The sequence below is a fragment of the Pterocles gutturalis genome, unplaced genomic scaffold (genome assembly GCF_000699245.1).
Source record: "Pterocles gutturalis isolate BGI_N339 unplaced genomic scaffold, ASM69924v1 scaffold13166, whole genome shotgun sequence".
Classification (NCBI taxonomy): Eukaryota; Metazoa; Chordata; class Aves; order Pterocliformes; family Pteroclidae; genus Pterocles; species Pterocles gutturalis.
The window spans coordinates 38,160-58,553 of record NW_010100545.1 but is presented as its reverse complement, the minus strand read 5'-3'; the positions used below and the strand labels follow the sequence as shown (position 1 = coordinate 58,553).

Here is a 20,394-nt window from a genome sequence, read left to right as displayed (position 1 = left end):
GTGCACAAGCAAAGCAAAAGAAATAATTAATTCACTACTTCCTGTTGGCAGGCAGGTTTTTAGCCATTGCCAGGAAAGCGAGGCTCCATCACACATGACGGTTACTTAAGAAGACAAAACTCCGTCTCTCTGAATGTGTCCCCCCCCCTTCCTTCTTCTTCCCCCAGCTTTATATGCTGAACATGACATCATATGGTATGGAATATCCCTTTGGTCAGCTGGGGTCAGCTGTCCCAGCTGTGTCCCCTCCCAGCATCTTGTGCACCCCCAACCCACTTCTGGTGGGGTGGTGTGAGAAGCAGAAAAGGCCTTGGCTCTGTGTAAGCACTGCTCAGCAATAGTTAACATCCCTGTGTTATCAACACTGTTTGCAGCACAAATCCAAAACATAGCCCCACCCTAACTACTCTGAAGAAAATTATCTCTGTCCCAGACAAAACCGGCACAAGCATTTTCTGGACTACTGAAGCAACAGGGAAAGAGACAACTGGTTAGACAACATCAGTAAGACTGATCACTTACCTATTTTTGGCTGGTTGTCAGGGCAAAATTAAGGAACTAGTTACCCTACAAAATATTAGAGCTAACCTTTATTCAATACCCTTCAGTGGTCTTATAGGTAACTTAGCTGAGCCAAAGCAGTTAGACAGTCATTACTGTCATATGTACAGGATGCAAATATCTCCCAGATTTAGTGCTTAAACTATTAGCCTTGCTCTTCACTCCTTCAGATCAATTGTATTTAAAAATTCCTTTTCAAAGGAACTTCAAAAAACAGATGACTCTAAAACTAGTGTAATGGATTACGTATTAGGTTCCCTAAATCAGGCAAGGCTGGAAGCAGAACCACAGGTTGAATGGGGAAGAGAGGAAGAGCTGTAAGACTACTGCTATGTGACCAGCCATGCTGTTCTCAACACTGCTAATAGGAAAACCATAGCCCCTTTTCCTGTCTCATAAATCTGCCCTCACGTTTTGTGCTCCTCACAGTCATTGCCTCCCTTCCTATCGTTGACAAAACCTGTATCGTGTGAGTACCATAAACTACTACAATCTTTGTGATTGCTTTTTCAGTGTTTTAATTAATAATATTTTTCTGCAGCACCATGTCTTTCATGATGATGGACAGCATATGGAGGACTGTGGGCCACTTACCTGCTGTGCAGAGCGGGCTCGCCTGGGAACTTCTAGGGATCAATTCCTGGGAAATGAAGGACCATCTCAAAAAGGAGCCCTTCTGCCTACATTGTGTTAAGGAATCATCTAGGGAAAAAAAAATCACAGTGAGACTGGCAATCTAGTTCCATTCTGGTGCCTGACAATCTGAATAGCTACAATTTTTGAGCAGTTGAAACTCCTTGGATGGAAATCATCTCACCTGATGTTAGATGCCTACAGGGTAGATGTGTATGCAGGGCTAGGTGTCTAGGCTCCTGTGAGACCTGGCAAACACTAGCAATGGGATTCAGGGTGGGATTCAACCAGGCAGAAGTAGGACCCTGCTTCAGAGGGGGGTGAGACACTGTGGAGGTGCCGTTGTCTGCACTGATGGTGAGGGGCACCCCACTCCTCTCCGAGTCTGGGCTGCAGACACCTACATTTAAGCAGGAGGAATCTTCATATTTCTTTATTCCCTATGTTCAATAAGACCAAAGCAAGTATAGTGCATACCAATGAGCCCATAGCAATTTCTAGTCTTAAATGGTACAAAACAAATAGCATTAAGAAAAGGAACTGTAATGGGTTTGACTTGTTAAACATATGCAAGCGTTGGTTGCATAGGAACTAACACATAAAACTCATTGTAATTATGTCAGTGATAATAACAAGTACAGGGAAGATTAATTTCATACTATCTCTAAATGAGCATCTTCTATTTTCTAGAGATGGAAGAAGAAGAAAGTGTTTGTGCCTGAATGGGTGGATTTCAAGATCTACTTGTAATAAGATAATTATTGCTTTTTAAGGTTAAGCAGGAGATATACTTATTATGCTTAATAATGGCTCTATTAAGAACACAGAGCCAAATAATCAACAGTTGTCCTGCTTCACAATATTTACAATTAAAGGGTGTGATCTGAAGTAGTAAAAGGAAGAACAGCAAAGTAGACAAAAATGGGAGATAAACAGCTCTGCTTGAAAACTGAACACAGGAAAACAAAAGGCTGTTAGAGAATATCAGAAGTAGGTTAATAAAACTACTATGACACCAGTACCTGTAATGCCTACAGTAGAGTATATTTGCCAAACCTGAGTATCATTAAAATGAAAATTGATGTCATGTTTAAAAGGATGTCCTTCATAAAGCAGCATTTAGTAGGTGCTGATTTGACCTCTGTGCCTCAAAACAAAATATCATGACAGTATGTCCTGGTTTCCGTTGGGACAGAGTTAACTTTCTTCATAGCAGCTAGTGAGAGGCTCTGTTTCAGACTTGGGCTGAGAAGAAGGCTGATAACATTCTGATGTTTGTAGTTGTTGCCAAGTAATGTTTACGTTAAGCCAAGGACTTTTGAGCTTCCTGTGCGTTGCTAGCATGCAGGTGCACAAGAAGCTCGGAGGGAGCATAGCTCCCAGTTACTGGTGTAGGATTTGACCTTAGGTTTAGGATTGATGCCCAAATTGGCAAATGGTATATTCCATTTCATGCCCAGTATATTGTGAGGGTCTGTCTGGAAGCTTGTTCTTGGGCTCCTCTCTCTTCTGGGATTGCAGTTTTGGACCTCTCCCTATTCTAGGATCATTAGCCAGGAACGGGCTGAGCCTTGGTCATTGGGTGGTGAGATGTTGCACTGTGTATCACTCATTTGTATTTGTATATTATTATTATTATTACTACTTTCAAATTTATTATATTACAATTATTAAATTGTTCTTATCTCAACCCACAAGTCTCTTTCCCCTTTACCCCTTTAATTCTCTCCCCCATTCCCGGGGAGAGGGAGCAAGCAGCTGTGTGGTGTTCAGCGCCGTCTGGGTTAAACCATGACACAGTATTATAGATGTAACGTTACGAATCATTAAATTTGATTCACTGTCCCAGAAAAATTATCAGTGGCATGCTAAACTAATAAAGCAGAAAGAGGAGCACTGTGCAAACTAGGAATATTTTAACACTCTGTTGGGAGTGCTGGGCTCACACCATCTCTCCAGGAATTAGGCAGAAAGTTTTTCAAATTTCTGTTACAGATGAGGTTTCAGAGGTGAAAAGGCAGTGCATGTGCATCTTACCTCTCCTCTCTGATGTGTAAGGATGAGCTCAAACAAAAACAAAAAGCCCGAACTTTAATCTGTAAATATTTTTTCTAAGTTCATGCTGTCCCCCCACTGGTTCTGTTCATCTTTAGGGGAAATTACAAGCAACTTTTCAGGCTATTTAGTCCAACTCCTGGGCTAAAGTGGGCCTTGAAGCCAATGTCTACCTTAAAAAACAATACAGTGCAACAGGAGCAGACTGCAGAGGGAAAGGCTGGGTGCTGAAGAGCCAACACCTATCCTGTACACTTTATGGCACATTTACTTCCATATAGCCTGAGTGCATCTTGATGGTTGCGTGTGTTGCGTGCTGTCCTAGTGAACCTGTTCAGGTCTAGCTCGTGAAAAAAATTCACTTCACATGTTTCCAGACCCAAGTGCAGCAAATGGAGACAGTCAGGAGAATCACTTCAAAAGCTTGCTCCTCATTTGAACTTAAACACTAATATAGGGGCACCCTGGTCATATACACCACTTAAAGAAAAGCCAGTAGGAATTCTGTGCATCACCCAAAACATTAAATTTAGCCCTCAGACAATTTGAAATTAAGAATGTATGCAAATATTTTATATAACAGCAGTTTCATAATCTCCTTTTAAATCCTAAATAAAACATCCTGTTATTCTATTTTTATTGCCAGCTTGACATGAACATTTAATGTGTGAGTATATTTTATGAATATATAAACACCTACTTTTTCAAAACAGGGGTCAAATGTGTAGCTGCAGGTGATTCACTAAGAAAGAAGTACTTACCATACACAAAAAATACAGTTGTCTGGTAAGTTTATATAAAAGAAGGTTCATCCACATACAGAAGAGCTCTTGAAGACACAAAAGTCATCTTCAAATTGTTGCTTCATGGTTTGAAACTCCCTTTACATGCTGAAAAAGAGGAAGCATCTGTTTCAGATAGGCAAACAGACTCTTGGCATCTCCCAGTAAGCACTGGTTTTGCTGTTTTCAGCTACATGTTAATTCTAGATATTGTAAGTTGGAGTTTCTCAAATGCCTTCTCATTTTCTAGCCTCTAAACCTCTATGATCCCATGAAACAGGCTAAGAAATAATGAAATGTTGCATAGTTTGTGCACTATATTATTTTATTTTATGTATTACTAAAAAAATTAGTTTCTTCTCTGCTGTAAAGCACAGTACCTCCAGCTGCTTGATCTAACAGCACATCAGTATTACAGAAGTGTTCTTTTGTCTTTACCAGCTTGGCAATGGCTCATAACAGTTTTCCTTTCAGACTTTGCCCATGGAAGGAAAAAGAGAGGAACATTGCTTGTATCTTCAAAATTATTGTGTAAAATTTTATATATATGTACACATGCATATATATAGAACCAGTAATTGCCATGCTTTTTATCTCAGCTTTTGCAGATTTATTCCCCAGAAAGCATAATCAGGTGGTGAAAAAAGATGATCAACACCCTTTGAAAGAGCAGAAAACAGTGTTGTTTCCTTTTTGCTTCCTCTGAATTTCTGTTGAAATGTCTATGTTTTATCTGGGCTTAAAAACTGATTTTTAAACTAGAAGATACCTTTCATGGATGATTGGAAAACTATCACGACATCATGTTCTACCAAAGAGGTGTTACAAATCTGTGATCTGGACTCTTGATATAGAAGGAAATACCCCAAAATTATGTTATTACTGCTTGGAGAAAGCATCAAGGCCAACACTTAAATGAAGAGGCTCAGACAGACCTGGAGTGGGAAACCATGGCAGGACTGAGCGGAAGCTCAGCATCCACCATCAGATATGGATGAAGACAGGATCTGGAGAAGGCAGCTAGCAATTGAGAGGATATTTTTTGTGACAATTTTGCTATTGGTTTGTCAGAGATCACAGATGTCCTGTTAAATAAATGTCTCACTTGGCAGACAGACACAATGTAGTTGAATCACTCCTGAAGATGAAAAGGTCAACCAGGAACTCTAACTGGAGGGACATTGAGGAGTAGAAGTAGGGCCATAGAAGAGAAGGGGTAAAATATTGAGCAGTCTTCCTGATGTGAGTTTCAGCGGTATCCCAGAACACCCAGCTCCACAGTGTTCTGTATGATAACACATGTATGTGTTGCCACATATGATAACACAAATGACAAGTAGGTTGTATTTCACAGCACTTTCCATCTAAGAGGGAGCTGTGTCACACATCAGTCCCTGGGTCTGCGGCAGTTTGTGCAAGGTCAGTGGCATGTATAATTTCTGCACATCCCCATCTCCCCCTCCTACATATGCGTGTTTATATGGGGGACAGGGCAGGAAAAAGTGGGAGGAAGCAGAGGAGTCCTTCTGGGCTAGCAGCAGGATGATGAGAAGGCCACATTGTATCCCCCAAGTGCTGTATTCTGGTCACACAGCAGAAGCGGAGGTAGGGCGGGCAGTGAGCGCTCAGGAAGCACAGGTGAAGCAGCGTGAACCAAGGAGCGGACAGAGCAGAAAACGTCCTCGGTAGGAAACTGGGCTGCTCTGGCCCAAACGAGGGACCAGACAGAGATTTTAAATGGACCTACCATACCTTTTCTTTACAGACAGCACCCCAAAATGGCTTTGGTAAACCCCTGAAGCTCCATTATATTTGAACACAAGCTACAACTACAACTATCTCCTAGAGCAAAGTTCAGTGAACAGACTCATTTACAGCTCTCATTACTTTAGGATCACTTCCACGTGGGTCTTCCTCTGCAGTGTGACTCTGCAACAACATTTGGAGACCATCCAGTTGCTACGAGGCCTGCACAGTCCCTTCTGGGTCACTAGGAAAAGCCTCCCCATCTGCCTCAGCCCTGGCACTGTTCAGGATTGCTCCCAGGCCCTGCTCCTGCCCCGCTCCCTGCCTCTGCACTCTTGGGGCTCCTCCAGCTGCCCGTGTTCGGTTGCTCTCAAGGAAGGGCATTTCCTCCTCTCCTTTGTGGCTTTCACCAACCCCAAGTGCAGCAGCCAGGACAGAGCACAGGAGTATTTGCGGACCTCTGTCCTTGCTATTCGGAACTGTGGTGGCTACCCAGAATTTACAGGATTTTTTCAGTTTATCAGGTGACCTCAAGCAGGAGAGGACACCAGAACACTCTGCTATACATGCTTATAGGATGTCCCCTTGGTGGCCATGGGACAGTGGCTGACACAGCCAGGGAATGATCTGCTATCATTGCTAGGGCTTATAAAGGTGGCATTCTGCATCTATGCTAGTTCTAGTCCCTATAGTTTGTCCCTAGAAAAAGACCCCAATTTTGTCTGCACATTGGTCTGCAGCTCTGTTTCCCCCTTATGATGGCAATGCTTCCCGCAAGACAAAGCCCTGAGAGTCTCCTCTCTGAGGCCGATGTGCCTGTCTTGCCTTCGTTTCCTAATTCTCCTGGCAGCATTTGCATTTTTTGCATTTGCTGTGGGCGCAGTGACAGGTCTCCCAGCCCAGGTCTCTACATGCCGCTGTTGGGGCTCCGGCCACCTGCAGCCACGGATCTGGAGCAGGGAAGCCAAGGTGCCACCCCACAGCCCAGGGGCCCCGGTGGGACCCTTCGCCCGGGGCACCCCAGGGAGGTTGCATTCTCACGGGCATCACGGTGCTGAGCGCTGATGTGTAATTGTTCCTATATCCACCCCGGTCACATTCCCCAGCCCAGGGGCACCTGGCACGCATGGCTGTCACACTCACCTTTCTGGGGCACGGCAGCAGCCCAGCGGTGTTTGCAAGCCTGTCCCCAGGCGAGGGGTGATGGCTGAGAAAGGGGGTCACCGCTCCACACAGCCGGGCAGCAGCTCTGCTGTAGTGCTGTCTTGTTCTGTGCTTCATAGAATCATAGACCTGGATATGTTTCTTTTTTGTTCTAGGCACGTTAATGACCTGTGTGGCAAATAGTCCCTGCATGAGAATGAGACTGAATTGATTTAACTTTCAAAGAGATTCTGCTTACACCTAGTGACAGGAGAAAGTAATTACCAGAACGTTCACGGGAAGCTAAACACTCAAAATATATTACATATCAAACCTTACCAAAAAGCTGGTTATATCAATGCCATTTTATGGTCTTTATAACTATGTGGAGACCTCCAAAAGCACTGACTTGTCACTGAAATCTAAATATGTTTTGCAAAAAGCCTACAGAGCACCCCTTTCATTATTCCTAATTGCAAACCCAGGAGGGACTGCTGTGATCAGTTGGTACAACCCAGGCCATGGATACAGTTCCAAAAAAATCCTGAATTATTGAGCAAGAGCATTTTTTTCAGAGAAGTGTTCAGTTCTCATTTTAAAATTTCTACTACTGGAGAATTCACCACAGCTCTTGTCAAGCTGTTCTGAGAGTTAAAATATCAGCTTTTGAATTTGTCTACTTTCATTAACAGACACAAAATCTTACCTTCTGTCACCACATTTCTCCTACTGTAGTTACACTGAAATTCCTGTGGGACTGAGCTTTCTCTTGGCCATTGGAGACAGGTCGAGCTCCTTGGTGCTCTCACTGGAAGATGCATTTTTCTCATCCTTCAGATATTTTTGTGGCTTTCCACTGTATCAAACTTATTCTTTTTTCAGTATATTCCACAAATCTCTGACACTGGAGTGGGACAGAGTACTCCAGCAGGGTGGTACCAGTATAACAAACAGGTGAACTCTAACATCTCTGCCTTTATTTGTCTGTATATCTGAGATCGCTCTACCTTTTTTTCACTAAAACTTGCATTGGAAAGTCGTGCTCAGGTGGTGGTCCAACAGGACCCCAAATCTCCTCCAGTGTCTCTTTGCGCTAGCAGTCCCATCTTCTTTTGGACATTCTTTATTCCAAGACATACAATACTACATTTGGCCGTATGTGATTTTCATGTTCAGCTTACTGAGCATAGCAAAGCCCTCTGTCTTTGTCCCCTTCATTTAATTTGTGCTCCTTCTCTCAGTGTAACTGATTCAGGCTACCACCATCTTTTCATGTTATACAAAATCAGCATGAGCCTTTCGCAAGAACGGGCAGCAGGATCCCTTGAGATTAAACCTAATATCACTCATTTTAGATTAAAAAAAAATAAAAAATTGAAGTGTACCTGCAGTAGCACGGAGAATTTTTACTTTTTCTTTCCCTGCAGAAGAGAAGCCTAATGGCATATTCTTAGCGGTCAGTGTACACCGACTGGTGATTTCCTGTGTTCTCTTTATGCTTTGTGAGGCAGGAACCTAGAATTAACTGGGTTTTGAAATGCAAAGTAAGATGTTTCCCTTTACATTTCAACTCCTTCAGGTTTGGAAGGACTCAGCTGGTGGGTTTTATGGCTAACAAAGGCAGACTGGAGAAAGCAGCTGACTACAGGCACTCTTAAATCCCAGCCTGAGAAGTCCTCTCTCCCCTGAAGATCTGTATCTGTAATAAATTTAATCCATGCCAACACTTGGAGGAGTTTGTGTTTAATCTAATCTTAAAAGACAGTAAAATATTTGGTTGTAGATTTTTGGATTGAGCTCATATAACTTGTAACGCATGTTCTTTATTTTTTGTCGAAGTCTTTATCCTTTTCTCAAAAACAAAAAAAGAAATAAATTTTTGGTATTGGAAAAAAGAAGCAGTGCAACCTGAATTTCAAAAAATTGTAAAACATCTAACATTGCACCTGCAGCTTGATGCTCAGAGCGGATAAATAGCCAGATACACACACGCACACACACAAACTCCATTTTTCTTTGAAGTCCCTAAGGGCTGTCTTGCTTACTTTTACAAAATAAACGTGTGAAATCAGAGCCCAAGGCAGATGTATGATCAAGTAGTGATTTCCTGTTGTGTTCACTGAAGCTACAAGGAGCAAGATAACAAGGAAGGAATAAAATCCAGATTGTAATACAAGCCTGAACAGCATACTGATGCCCCTAGGAGAATATTTTTCTGCTTTTATTTTATTAAGATGTATATGAAATTGCCAGGTTAGTCACTGATTTCACAGAAAGCCAGTGAACACTGGCTGGCTCCACACGGTTATTCAGCCAAGGGCTATTCACAGAGATGGCATCTCCCCGGCTCTCCAGCCACATCTGTGTTCCAGCTTCCCCACCAGTCTCCTCTTTCACCATTTGTCAGCAAATTTACCACCTCCCCCCTCATCTCCCACAACCATTTTTACACACACTGTGAAGCAGATTAGAGACAAACCCTCCACACCAAAAAAACCCAGCCCTCTCCCCAAACAACCCAAAACATCACATCCTCCACTCCCAGACAGGGTGTTTACAAATTTGCTTTCTCTGACCTGTTGCTTGGATTTATTTCTCTCTTCATGCATTTGCCATGGTGAGGAGCTAACATCCTCATTTTGTGGGGAAAATCTTCTGGGAACTGACATGGCATTTCTGCCACGAGCAGGATTTTCCATACATTTTTGTTATGGTGAGAGATGGGAACTGGAAGAGTCACAAGCACCTCAAGGAGCTGGAGCTGAAGCTTAGGACTACCTGCAGTGTTCAGGGGGGAACACTACTGCTGGGGAAGGGAGAGCTGGTGCTGGCAGCCTGAATGGGATGGCAGTCCCTTCCCAGTCTCCTTACTGGAGTATCTGTTTACTATTAAAGCTCTTATGGTTGCAAACTGTGACTTTGATTTCTCGTGAATAAATATCAACAAAAGTAAAAATAACTTTTTAGCTTAGAGTTCAAAGTGTGGGAACAGCTGAGTCTGTGAAGCTCTGACCTGCCATGATATGGATCCCTCCTATCAGAAGTCACAGTGTACATTTAAGGGCACCAACCGCTTGCTGCAGTAAGAGCTACTCTAACACTGGGAAAAGTCTCCAGAGAGAACCAAATTCTCGAAATAAATCCCCCTGTTTTCAACAAATTCTATCCATGACGGCTGGATCCCGAGACATGCCCAGGCTGCATTTATTACAGTTCAGGAACATGTCAAAGGAGACAAAAACAAGTGACCACTACAGCTGTAGATTTTGTAGTCTGAAACTACTGGCTGATTTATACCAGCTGATCATATAATATTTCATATAAGATCACATTAATATTCATTATACCATATATGATACGTATTATATATTGTATTAATAGCTGATTATGTATTATATTATTAAAATTGAAGTGACTCCTTAGAGCCATTTCCACAACCTGGAGCTTCTTATGATCTTGGGAGATCATTCTTCACCCAGAAACAGCTCAACTACAAAGTAGATCTAGGTGTCTCCAGCCTTTGATTAGCTCTGTTTCCCGTGCATTCTCTTGACAAACCATATTGTCTCCCCAAGAACAGGGCTATGTGAGTTCAGATCACTCTTTGGCTGTTCCCTTTTTCTTTGCCACCATAGGTTTGAAAAAAAAAACCCAAAACCACCAGTGCATGCTGTCCAGAATATGGTTCCATTGAGAACAATTACAAATATTATCTCCATCTGAGGTGAGAGAACTTGCAGGATTATTCCTTCCATGCTGTTTTGAACACACATCAGTTTATGGTAATACTCATTAACTGCTATTGAAAATTTTATTTGAAGAATACTGAGTTACAAATACTACATAGGAAAAGAAAAATCATCAGGTGCATAAGCAATCTTTTAATGACTAAATGTTTTTTTACATTAAAATCAAAGTAAGATCAATATCTGAGGGCCAAGGATGCTAAATTGTGTTGGTGTTTTCTGACCATTTTAGTAAACCATAATGTCGAGTTCCTGAGTAAATGGGGCAGAAATTCGTAAAGTGAGTTTCTGTGGAAAAAAAAAAAGACATAAAAATAATGAACAACTTTATGTTAACTTAAAAAAGACCAGCTCAAAAGAGAGAACAAGAAGGGAAACCTGAGCTTAGACCTTCATGATTCCCTTAACCTCATTTGGTAGGCAAGACTGACTTGGTGGCAGTATGCATCTTTTTACTGCTGTATCCAATTCAACATCCCTTTTAGAAATTCAGGAACAGTTTAATTAATAACATGAATTAAATATGAAATTATAAATACGATACCTGTCCTGCTCTCTGTTCAATGTTAAATTTCATGTATTTTACACTTCTCACAAAATTTCCATTTTCGTTATTAATATTTCACCACTTTTATCTTTAGGTTTCAGAATTAATAATCTCTTAAAATGCATACTGTCCATTCACACCTCGTAGCTAGTTCTTTGCCCACCCACAAATTCATGCTGTCACTCTAAGTCTGTGCTTAGATCACTTCTTCAAAGTATGTAATGCTTTGATCTTTCATCAGAAACAGTTCTCTACCTCTATTTGGTAAGTAGGAAGTCCACTTCTTGAATGACTTACCTTTTACTCAAATACAGACAAAAATGCTGCAACCTCATCCAAACACTAACCAGAAAGCTCCAGATAGCCAGAAAGGCTGCTCCAGGCTGCACTACTGCACAGACATTGGGAATCTCCCTGCACTTCCCAGCAGAGGATGTAAGTGGGAGAAAAAGGAGAACCTTCCTGTGCCCAGGTCATTTTGTCGTTTGCACAAGCCTGGTCAACAGAAGTGCTCCTCCGGCATCTCAGATGCGGTTACAACACAGTTCCTGTGGCTCTAGGACACAATACTCCGGGGTGGGGGCCAAGGCGGGGGGGAAGATAAAGAGTCCTAATAATAGGAACATTCTGTGATATAGAAATGTCAGATCAGGGTAGCACTGCATGAATCAGAGAGAAAGAAGTGGCTTATTACTGAGCAAACTGCTCCTCTTTATAGACAAATAACTATGGCTCAATTATGCACTTAAGCACTGCTTTTAGGCAAATTTGCTTTCTGTAAAGCAAAAGTAATATGGTAGATGTTACTTTCTACTACGTCCCTTCAAACAGTACAGTCTTTGTGCTTGTTAAACTATTATACAGTATGTAATCTCATTAAGCGTACGAGAAAGTGGCAAATTTGCCCTTTAGATTTTATTTTTTTAATTACATGGATTGTAAGTTTTCAAGTTCTAAACCCAAGCTGCTAGTGCTTTTTTTTTTTTTTTTTTTTTTTTTTTTAACAGTGAGTCAAACGTGAGAGGATTATAGGTAATGGTATTACAACATCTGTACAGGGCTGGTGGAAGAGATTTGACTGAATCTCTTAGAATTGTAAGAGGAACATATTTAGCTAGTTTAGGTTACTGTCTGATTTAAATAATGTAAATTTTGTGCAGTTTTGGACCTTTCCTACTACAGCAGCTTGGTGTTTTTTTCTCTATTATTTGAAGTAGTTCTTAAGTCACTGAGATCATCTTTTGCACTTAAATGAAATTTTAAATCATACTTTTGTGACAAGCTTTTTAGTCTTTCTTAATCATCTTTTTATGTGATGCTGTTAGTATGCAGTTATCTTCTGGATTTCTGTGATTGGTGCCTTCAAGCACATCTCAATGGAGTGTTTTCTTTACCCTGCCACATTTATGTTTCTTTCAGCTTACTTAGAGGCAGTTTGGTTGTTAAACAATTTCTTCCCCTGAGGCAAGTTTTCCCCCCTGATTAGACCTATTTATGACATTGTCTCTGAAAGCAAGTTTTTTACGATTCTATAAGGCAGAAATTTATTCTTAACAATTTTCTTCCTTTACAGACTATTTCCATAAAATAAATGTGAGAACCAAGTGCATATAATAGGGATCACACTTTGTTTACAAATAAAATTAGATCATTAAGCCAAGTGGGTAGAGTAACATAAGATGTGACATCTATTGCTTGTTGCCTCAGATATCTTTGATTGAATGAAGAGTTAGTGGCATCTTATAGTGCTAGTACTGGGCATTCGCTAGATGCAGCTCGGTGCTGAGATGTGAGAACCACGTTATACAAAGTGTGCACAACCCACTTCAGCTTGGTGGCTGGTGACAGATATGGGACAAGTGACCAGAGCAAGCGAAGTTTACTCAGTGTTACTCCTTTTGTCTGTTCTCCTGTGGAAAAGGAAATGGGGACCACAGAGGCTGCCACACTTGTTCATTAGAGGTGTTCACTCTGTCCCCTCTGGGGTGTCTTCTTGTCATGCGTTTTGATCTGGGACACTGAGGTTGGACACCTTAAGATGCTGAAACTGTAACTGTTGTCTCACTGTAGCGATAGTTTCTTAGGAACAAATGTAGAGCAGAGATTCACGTTTCCCTCCTCCAAAGACAGGGAGACACTCATTAAAGCCAGCTACGCTGTAATTATTTTTGAACACTAAGTAGTTGTAAGAAAATATCTCAACAACTTTTCAGCTGATACATAACTTCTGAGAGCTTTTCTCATTTTATCCGAATGACAATAATGCCCATAAAACTGCTAACATTTCTCCCAGTTTGTGGAGCTAAATCCCCTTTTCATTATTTCATTCGTTTAAAAACTTGCATAAGTGACAGGCACTAGATGAGAGAGAGAACGAGTGTATGTGTAATAGCAAAGATTAAATCTTCCTAAAAGAGCTCTTGCTGTTACTTCCCCCCCTACAAAAAAAAAAAAAAAAAAAAGAAAACCAGCAAACAAAAAACTCAGACTGTTGTATCAAGGATTGGTGTCTGCTTATACTTGGAAATGTGGTGTGGATGAAAAACTGTTCCAGTCACTCATCGACTATCCCCCTTTCCCTAAGATTTTTCATAATTGCTCAGTGCAGCTCTTACCCCACTCTGCTCATAAGTGAAAGCATCTCTATGGATGTCTCTTCCATTCACAGCAACAGCATGAGGTCTCTGTTTCAGGCCAAGAATCGTAATTTTGTTGTACTCCTGAGTGTCAGCCCCTCGGTAGCCATTTTTAAGTATTTCTGTCTTCAGGTTTCCCTGGAAAAAGCCACACAGAATATTTTAGGACCATGGCAACTCTCCGGAGGTGACTTACTGCGTGCTGTTATTGTTGTGGTTTCATCTTTGTCAATGAACCTATAAAATGTCTTCCAATGTAGACATTAAATCTGAGACTGTAAAGGAAAAACAACAGTCACATCAATTTTCACATAAGAAAGGTTTCATGTATCATTATAAACCTACAAAGTAAGACACAAAATAGCCTTTACAACATCCATTTGGAATCTTCCTGGACATGTTTTTTCTACTTGTAATCAATGCAAATTTGGTTCTTGTACCATTTACAGGGTACAGTGGCATATGCAAAGCCAAAATCCAGATACAGAGATTCAGTGAGTGACCTTAAGGCAGATTTAATTAACATCCACAACTAACTGCTTTAAACCGTTATCATCTTCCACAAACATCAGCTACTAGATATTTTGCCCCTATTTTATGTCCCACATCTCCTGCTAGAAATCTCTGCTATGTCCCAGCCTTAGGGACACTGAAGGAACACTGTATGTCCACCGAGCCTTGTTTGTTGTACTTCTTATTTACTATACATCCCCTATTTAGGGTTGTACCAAGAGGACATACAAAGTCATTAAACAAATTCATTTGGATCACCAGCGACAGTAGTTTCCCGTACAAGCAATGAAGAGGAATCATTGCATTTGTTATGTGATCAAAGTTGTTAAGGAAATAAAGATGAATTACTCTGCTCAGGAAATGATGAATTGCTATGCAATCATGACTTTTTAAAAATATGCCACGGAGAAACCCATGATGGAACCTTTTGCATAAATTAGCTCATCTTATTTCAATGGTGCATGGTAGGAGGGGAGCAGAAGCTAGATCACAGTATTTGTAACTTAGGGCTGTGCTTAGACTGCTTATTTCAGGCATCCACACTAAAAATAAGTGCTAATCCTCAGCACACTGATTTAAACCGCCTAAATGAGGAACATTGGCTATTATGGAGCAAATGGGGAAAGGCCTCTAAAAGCCTCTGGAGAACATGTTAGGGTACTTATATATGGTGTCTTCTCCCCATTGGCAGAGCTCCAACATACAGGGAAGTTCAGTATAGGAGACCACCTCCCTACAGTGGTTTGTTGCTGTCTCAGGTGTGGCTAAGCAGGAGAGCTAGCTCTAGGTGGCCACAGAGACCCAGTAAGCTCAGTGTGATGTTGGACTCAGTGATTACAACTGTATTGAAAAATTGCACACAAGCTCAGAGTCCTCCCCCATGACTCTGCAGTAGACACCATTGTCGCTCTGGACAAGGTCTAGAGCTGAAGGTCTTGGGAAGGCAAGGAGGTGATGGTCCAGAGGCATGAGTGATCCTCTCTTCCCCAGGCATCTAGTGGTTAAAGTAGTCACCCAAGAAGGTCCTGAGTTCTCATCGGAGGGAGGAAACTTATGGATATCACTCAAAGCCCCATAAATGCAAAATAAAAAGAAGTCCTGGATCCAAGGCCAGAAACCAAGACTTCCTCCTGCACTTCTGAGCAGGAGTCGTGATTTGTCTTACTGTGGTCCTATGAACTTCACCTTTTTTGCCCCCACATTTACCCCCTGAAAATTGGACCAGTTTTAGGAGGAACTTGTTATTCAGTTACCTAGAGGCTGGTGTATTCTTTCAGAAGCTCCCATTTCCTTGGGCAAGCCTTCCCGTCACCATCCCTTTAGTGTAGTCTGGACTCAGTTGGTATGGTCTGAGCACATCTTGCCTTGTCTGCCGCCTCTGGGGATGGAGGCAGAGTTTATGCCTCTCCCTGCTCATCCCTGAAGTACAGCAGATCTTATACATCTGGCTCACGTATTTTTCTAGACTGGTAGGCTTAATATACGGAGCACTTTGACTTTGGTCACTTAGCTATTATCAGTGTTGGAGGTGTCAAGTGAATTAAAATACTGACCACAGTGAGACAGTACCTGAGAGCAAGCAGTCTGAATCATTCTCTGGGACTTAAGTGCCTGCATTAGTCTTGAATTGTTCTTTGTATTCTGGGTTGTTTATATGAAAATATAAATGAGAGGGTCTAATTCTGTAGCTGTTACCGGCACAACACCCTGTTCAGAGTAAATGCTATTGTCTCAGACCATATCAATAAGTCTCTTAGGGACCAAAACTTGTGTGTTCTCCTAAAACTAGAAGTGATTAAATTATTCATCCACAATTTTTTAAGAATATAGAAATGTGCAACAAAATACCAAGACCTTCATACATTTCTCATACCTCTACAATTTGCTATTTGAGAGGATTTTTTTTCTTTATAAACACATAATAAAAATCGACATTAGAGATTACTGGAATGCAGATAGGGACTTCAGTCATGGATTTACAGGTAGAAGTCAAATATGAGCAATGAGAAATGGAAGTGCCAGTGAATCAACAATCTAATTTGCACAGATCAAAATTTAATATAAAACTGGATGTTGTTTTTCTCTAGCCTTCCTGCAATACATTACTACACACAGACTACAGAAAAGTGAAGTGATTTTTCTTCCTTTTTGCCATTGAAATATCCTTTTTTTGAAGAAGAAGAAAATTTTATTTCTTAGCAAATCAAAAGAAAATAAATTAAAAACTAAATTTAAAGTCTAGACATGTGGTATTAGTTGCAGAAAAATATCTCACAAATATACAAGACTACATAATAAAACCCATCGGCTTACCCTAGCTTGCTCTTGCTCCTGGAAGATACACACTCTAAGAGCAATGTTACAATAGGAGTTAACACAATTTTATTCCTTTGAATATTTTCTGTAGACTGCTTCAGGGTTTTTTGGAATACACAGCATGAAAACTATGCCACAGTCTACACGCAATATCCTATTTCTTGCCAGACACTGGAATTGTAGATAAAGTATGATCTGTGCAGATTTCTGAAGTAGGTTAGGTTTTTTTATAATGACTCCCAGAACTTACTTTCATATACTTAATGAGCTTCTAGTAGATTTATTTTACGGTATTTTTCTCGATTGAAGCCTAGACTGTTGGATTTTTCTATTGAGCTTTCTCAGGACCTGTCTGTGTAGAAGTGAGCGCTGTGTGAAAGGCACTAGTGCACTGACCCTGGGCTAATCTATTGCTGTGCTGCACGGAGCCTCTGATCAGCACAGTGGGTTGCTGGTAGTGTGCTGAATTGCTCCATGGGGGACCAACTACAGGAGCAATCTCTGTGCTGTCATACAAGGAAATGCAAGCTAAAGAAGTGAGTAATTCTCTGGGCCACAAAATGCAAGCTTCAAGTGATTGAGGTTCAAAAGTTGCTGGGATATCCTGAATAGAGGAACGTAGCCTTCTCCCACCCATGACACTGAAAGTGTTCACAGGAGGAAAACAAGGAGAAGGTCCCTCATCTCCAGAAGCAGCAACTCAGAAAATAAAAATCTGAGCTGAAAAAAATGGATTTTCAGATTCACATCACAGCAGGGACACTAATGATGTGTCACTATGATGCTCAATGAAGCAAACACAAAACTGCAGCATCATAGTTGGGTTATTTTGCAGCTGTCTGTAAATGAAAGCATTAGGTAGCTTACCAGATTTTAAAGGCTGAGCTATACGAAAAAAGCTTTCCAGAGAAGAGTTAGACATCATCACCTTACAATGGCCACACTAAAATACAGCTACCTCTATGTTTGTAAGTACCTTGTGTGCTGCTACTTACTTCGCTGTATGTATATTTAGCCAAGAAGTAGTTCTCATTTTCGATTGTATCTGTCAAAACACAGAACAAGGAGGATTGGCATCAAAACAGGGAGCAAAATCCATAATTGGTTCACATTAATTGTAGGAAGTGGCTAACATCAGACTATGACTTGTGGGTTATTTAATCTCTTCCTCTAGTGTCCTTAGGGTGATCTCAGGGGAACACAACATGAGTGACAGCCCTCTCTAGCAGACCAGATCTTCCCAGTATTACACCTTTCTGGTATTGAAATGCTGACTTCAAGAGCAGTCTGCTTCTCACCTCTGTAACATTCAACTTAGGGTCAGCTCTCCAGCTATTTCTAGCAGGAGTCAGTGCCATTATACTGCTGAAAAGGTGGCCTGAGGGGAGCCCTGTACACAGACACTGCTTCACAGTGGGGAACCAGCCTTACCGATTGAATCACCATCATCCCAGAAGAGAGACCCAGAAGCTTCTCCTTGTTCATCCAGGGCAATAATGAGTCCAAATGGATTCAGACGGCTGTTGACAAGCACGTTGAGAAGTGTCAGCACAAACTGGTGAGCACTGTCCCAAATTATTTAGCAAAAACTTCTGAACACAATTAACTTCAATTTTAAGGTTACAAAAAAGGCCACAACAGAAGAATGACAACCATGCTCACCAAAAGGACTCCTGAAATGATGACGAAAAGTTTACCTTGCCTTGTCACATCGAAGTCTAAAATTCCCTCTTTTTGTGCTCATGTGGACGTTTTCCATTCTTTAGTGGACTTAAGGTACAATAACTGAACAGTCTGGGAGGCAACTGGTCACCAGTGCTGCCTTCCTGTGGTTTGGTTTGGCTGCTGCACAGTGCTGTTCCCTTCCTTCACTGCTCACATTAGCTTCTGAGCGTGGTTCAGATGTAAGGCCAGTATATTACCCGTTGGTGTGGGGAAATCAATTTCCTCATAAGAAATTTGAGCTTTTGCACTTTGCCCATGGCATTGGATAAGTACATCCAAGGAGAAGAATTTTACATTTTCCCCTTTCATATGTTTACGTGGAATGACTGTCAGCAGGTCAGTGTAGCAGTAAGAGGTGCAAAAGCTTTTCCGAGCATAACCACAGAGCCAGGAGCAGGTTTCAGCTGTGCAAACTGTGATGTGGGTCATCTCTGGGGTCAGTTCTCCTAATGCAATTTAGCTAATAGCAGGATAAAAATACTGCTTTTATTGCCTGGGATGGCAGCTGGGAGCTGCAGATAGCTGCTCTTCTGAACTTTCTTATGATTGCTTTTTTGTCTGTCTGTGGGTCTGACCCACACCATGGTTGCTTGGTGATGGACAAAGATGATGTTACCTCTTAGTAGTGGTTGTGGCTGGTGCCTGTTCTGGCAGGATGTAGCCTCCACGGATGAACAGAGGGATCTTGCTCAATGGGGCAGCCACAGTAGCATAGTTCTTTTTCCAGGTACTTGGCAGTTTACGACCCTACCACAAAAGTTAATGCAGTTAAAAACACTCAAATCCAAGCACTATACACTGTGACGGTATACCACTGAAAAAGAGACCAAGGCATACATTTGCATCTCAATTACATCAGTGAAAATGCAAACAGAAAAGCAGATTTCAGAGGTATTATTCTAGTTCCTTTTTTTAAGGTGAAAGAGGAGCTAGCCCCTGCAGTTATGCATATGCATGAGGTAGAAACATCATGAATGAAAGACAGCAAATCATCTTTAAAAATGATATCATTATTCCATGTGCTGTGAAAAATCTCTCATCAGGACACTGAGCAAAAAGCAAAAGAAACTTTTGCTTCCTCTTTTTATGCATATGCAGCCTGTCAGGTTTCAGTTTAAGATAAGTGATTCATAATCATTTGGGAATGTAAACTGTAGATTTTCTTCTCTTCTAAGAACAAGAATTTCCCTTTCAAAAAGTAATTACAGCATTCAGTGGGTGAAATTCATATATGTGAAGACAACTAGCATAAGTTCTCTGCATCATTCCTTTCTGGTTTAATGCCTCAAAAACAGATATAGGCAAGGCAAGTACAGAGTAAATAACAGGAAGGCTTTACTCTTGCCCTCTGTAAATGGAATTCTAACATGGTAAGTACCCAGCCTTACTTTTGGATAAGCACCATGTGTATGAAAGGTATGTGCCAAATGCTGGGAGCTGAGCTTTGCTAATGCTGAGGCCATGCCCTGTAGGCAGGGCAAGGGACACTGGGGCTGCTGTCCCTGGCCCAGACCAGCAAGGGGGACTCAGAGGGAACCACAACAAGGAGATCTGAAGAAAATCATAGAATGGTTTGGATTGGAAGGAACCTTTTCTTGACCCTGCAGTACCATGGCCTTATGAAAAGAGAAAAGGGAAACGGTTGGATGAATAGCCACCTAAGGATACCAGCCAAATGCTGAAAATCACCAACCTTATTTAAAAATAAGTCTGAATTTCCTCTGAGAGCTTCTCTGTCCTGCCCACTCCTCTGCCAGCATCGCTCAGGGTAGTTAACAACAGCCTGATGCTCCTGAGCTCACATTTCCAAAAGCTCTTAGCATCAGCCTAACTACTGTTGAAGCCAATGCTGGTCTTATCCCGCAGATTGCAGCAGAGTGTAGTTAGGTCAAAACTCAGCACATTTGGAAATGCAGTACTGGGGATGATGGTGTTTGAAAGGTCAAAAGTTGTAGTCCCTGAAACTAGAAGAGGCTGGCATTTTCCACAGA

General features: G+C 41.4%; 1 protein-coding gene across 1 annotated transcript in view; it reads right to left on the bottom strand.

Annotated features, from left to right (window-relative positions):
* Window positions 1–13,828: 13,828 nt before the first annotated feature.
* Window positions 13,829–20,394, bottom strand: part of LOC104466736 (sucrase-isomaltase, intestinal-like) — a gene marked incomplete at both ends in the record, with an annotated part of 42,001 nt that continues 35,435 nt past the window's right edge. The window contains 4 exon segments of the mRNA XM_010080265.1: window positions 13,829–13,987; window positions 17,674–17,723; window positions 18,110–18,198; window positions 19,020–19,150. Coding sequence (XP_010078567.1) covers window positions 13,829–13,987; window positions 17,674–17,723; window positions 18,110–18,198; window positions 19,020–19,150 — 429 coding nt within the window.